Here is a 3,646-nt window from a genome sequence, read left to right on the forward strand (position 1 = left end):
ATCTTTCAAGACACTCCACATCTACAGGTCCTTCTGTTCCAGAAGTAAGTGCTTCTGAGGCACATCTTAATCGCATGACTGATTTTTACCCATTACGCTATGTTGAATTTTATAGAACAAACCAGACCATAATTTTTCTTTCACTGCTCTTCCGAATCCTCTCTGGGGCTTTGTTTTCCCCCACCCTTTGGGTGATATCTTGGGTAAGGTCCCAGATAGTCCACCCGCCCATCTAACCTTGCAACTCAGTCCGGTTCACAGTAGTATTAGAATGCCAAACTCCTATGCCTTTAAAGTTTATTTTAAGCCCACACTTAGAAATGTACAGTGGGAAGAGGTGAGGAGGACCTCAGGTCTACTCTCTGTCTGGATCTGCTTTCTTCCCCACATGTCATGCAAGTTCAGTCCCTCCCAGAATTTGAGTGGGTCTGGGGATGAAAGTATTGATATTGTTAGAAAATCCCTTGGAAGTCTAGGGGCAGGCCCTGTGAGTCCTGTTTTACTCAATGCAGTCACTAAAGATGGAATTATTCTTCTAAAAGGATGAACAACTTTTCAAAGCAAAGGCAGAACCATTCACTCATTCTTTCCTTTATTCAATAAATAGCTATTGAGCACACAATGTTGTGAGGGGAAATGCTTTGTATCTCTGGCTCAGACTCCTTTGAGCTCGATAAAAACCCAAGAACTGTGTAAAGTGCCAGGATACGAATATCAAGTAGTTTCTTTATCTGTAAAATAGAGCTATGACAATAAAACCTCGCTTTGGGGTTTTTCATGAGAAAAAAGCATATGGTTTATGTAGACCACTTAGCTCAGTGCCTGGCTTATGATATTTGTCCTCTAAAATTAGTGAAGATAATGGTGGTGGTGATAACGGAGATGCTGATGGTGATGACAGTGATGGTGATGGTGTTGATGCTGATTGATGTCAGTGATGGGGATGACATTGGTAGTGATGGTGATGGTGATGATGATGGGTGATGGTGCTAATTATAATGGTGAGGATAGTGATGATTGTATGATAAAATAGTGGTGGTGAGGCCAGGCATGATGGCTCATGCCTGTAACCCCAGCACATTGGGAGGCCGAGGCGGGTGGATCACCTGAGGTCAGGAGTTCGAGACCAGCCTGGCCAACATGGTGAAACCCCATCTCTACTAAAAGAAATACAAAATTAGCCGGGCGTGGTGGCACGTGCCTGTAGTCCCAGCTACTTGGAAGGCTGAGGCAGGATAATCGCTTGAACCTGGGAACTGGAGGTTGCAGTGAGCTGAGATTGCACCATTGCACTCCAGCTTGGGCTTGGCCTTGTGATTTGCTTGGGCCAGTGGGTCATTAGCAAATGTGATGTAAGAAGCTAGGAAAGCAATTGAGCACTGAGACCCGCCCTCTCCTGCTGTTGGGGATCCCTCCACTACTGTGTGGATAAGCCCAGGTTAGCCTCCTGGGTGATGACAGACACATGGAGAGCAGTCCCAGCACACCTGGTTGAGCCTTATCCATGAGGCCATCCCAGTTCATGTGACCCCAGCTGAGCTAATCCAGACCACAAGAACCACTGAGCTAACCCACAGAATCATGCCAAAGAATAAATATTTATTGTTTTAAGTTACTAAGTTTGGGGGTTATTCTCTACTTATCAAGAGTTCACTGATGCACTTAAATGAGGCATCTTCCAAAGGACTGGCGTTGAGTGTCACCAGCCATAGTGCAATAACACTGGTCCATAATAACAATATCTGCTTCTATTTAGAGATCTGCATTTACAAACACTTTTATCATCATGTACTCTTTTTTGTTTCTGTTTGTTTGTTTGTTTTGTTTTGTTTTTTGAGACAGGGTCTCACTCTCCTGCCTATCCTGGAGGGTAGTGGTGTGATCTTGGCTCACCGCAACCTCTGCCTCCCAGGCTCAAGTGATTCTCCTGCCTCAGCCTCCCGAGTAGCTGCGATTATAGGTCCACCACTACTGCCCGACTAATTTTTGTATTTGTAGTACAGACAGAGTTTCACCATGTTGGCCAGGCTGGTCTCGAACTCCTAACCTCAAATAATCCATCTGCCTCGGCCTCCCAAAGTGCTGGGATTACAGGTGTGAGCCACCGTGCCCAGCCAACACGCACTCTTTTTGATACAACCATCGGTCATGGGAATATTGTCCCCAGTTGATATGAAGTATAATATTGCCTGTTAGGTTGGTATCTCCATTTTACAACAGAGGACAAAAAATGAAGTTCGAGGTCATTAAGAGTTTTGCCCAAAGCAGTATTCTCCAACCCCTATCAGAATGCTTCTGATACCGTGGGCATGGTTCTCCTGGCGCTCGCCGGGAATCCGCTGCAGGCGCTACAGCCCCGGGCCTTCGCCTGCTTCCCCGCGCTGCAGCTCCTCAACCTCTCCTGCACCGCGCTGGGTCGCGGCGCACAGGGGGGCATCGCCGAGGCGGCGTTCGCTGGAGAGGATGGCGCGCCCCTGGCCACGCTCGAAGTCCTGGATCTCAGCGGCACGTTCCTCGAGCGGGGTGAGTCCGGGCGCCCCGCGTTTTCAGCAGACCTGAGCGCAAAGCCAGGCTGCGCGTGCGCTCCTGAGGGCAGGGCTGCATTCTTCCTCGAGGGGTGGTGACCCAGGTGCCCAGCTCGCAGCAGGGTTCAAAAAAACACCAGCTACATTTTTCGAGCAAGCGGGCCCAGTTTGAAGCGCCACACAGGAGTCACTTTCTTGAATCCTAAGAGATGGGAACTGTTACCATCTCCGTTTTACATATGAAGGAACCAAAGCACAGAAAGGTGAAACTTGGTCACACATTAAGCAAATCTGAACTCAGGCATTCTGGGTCCAGAGCCCAAAACTTTAACCACTCTGTTCTACTGCTTCCCAGCATGACTGGATAAGTGTTTGTGGAATGTGGAAGTGAGTGCATGCTTTGGGGCTGATGAATGGAAAAACTGAGCCGCAAACATGCAGTTAGCTGAAGTGACTGAGGCTTCCGGGATGAATTCACTGATTTCTCTACCTGGTTGGGCAAAATAGTTTCTGTGAATGTTGAATCACTCAAACAAGCCACAGGAGAGTGGCGAGGATAACCGGTCTCCTGTTCCTGGTGTTCTTTGATTCACAAGGTTGGTTTTACTATTTTTTAAAAAACACTTCACTTATCTACAACCACCTGTTTCATCAAAGACAAAGAGGAAAAACAGCTAGAATGGGGAATACCGAAGGGAAGGGGCACGTTCTCCATGTATCGGGAGAGCCGCAAAATTAGGTTTCTGGGGCTGCCTCGCCTCCTTAATTACATTCCACCGAAGTTCCCCACTCCTGACAGACATCAGAGCAAAGTCTGGTTATTTTTTGTGTGGACTTTAATGAGAAGGTGAGGCAGCAACAGACTTGGAGACAGTGTCCTGGGTTCAAGCCTTGTCTCTGCCCCTTTCCAGCTATGTGGCCTTAGGCCAATCAGTCCCCTCTCTGGCCTTGGCCGACTCAGATTGGAAGAAAGGAAAGACTGGTTATCCCCGAGCACCCTTCCAGCTCAAATGACCACAATTCTGAGATTCCCAGAATTCCCATGGGCTGCTAACTGTGCCCATGCTCAGCAATGACCTTCACCATTCACCTTGCCACTCTCTTTTTTTTTTTTTTTTTTT

The 3,646-nt window shown here is 47.7% G+C and overlaps 1 protein-coding gene across 1 annotated transcript in view; it reads left to right on the plus strand.

Annotated features, from left to right (window-relative positions):
* LRRN4 (leucine rich repeat neuronal 4) overlaps positions 1 to 3,646 on the plus strand; it is a 15,194-nt gene that overhangs the window by 3,774 nt on the left and 7,774 nt on the right. The window contains exons 3-4 of the mRNA XM_011968078.1: positions 1,866 to 1,896; positions 2,289 to 2,620. Coding sequence (XP_011823468.1) covers positions 1,866 to 1,896; positions 2,289 to 2,620 — 363 coding nt within the window. The remainder of the gene's footprint in view (positions 1 to 1,865; positions 1,897 to 2,288; positions 2,621 to 3,646) is intronic.

The sequence above is a fragment of the Mandrillus leucophaeus genome, unplaced genomic scaffold, assembly GCF_000951045.1.
Source record: "Mandrillus leucophaeus isolate KB7577 unplaced genomic scaffold, Mleu.le_1.0 Scaffold828, whole genome shotgun sequence".
Lineage (NCBI taxonomy): Eukaryota > Metazoa > Chordata > Mammalia > Primates > Cercopithecidae > Mandrillus > Mandrillus leucophaeus.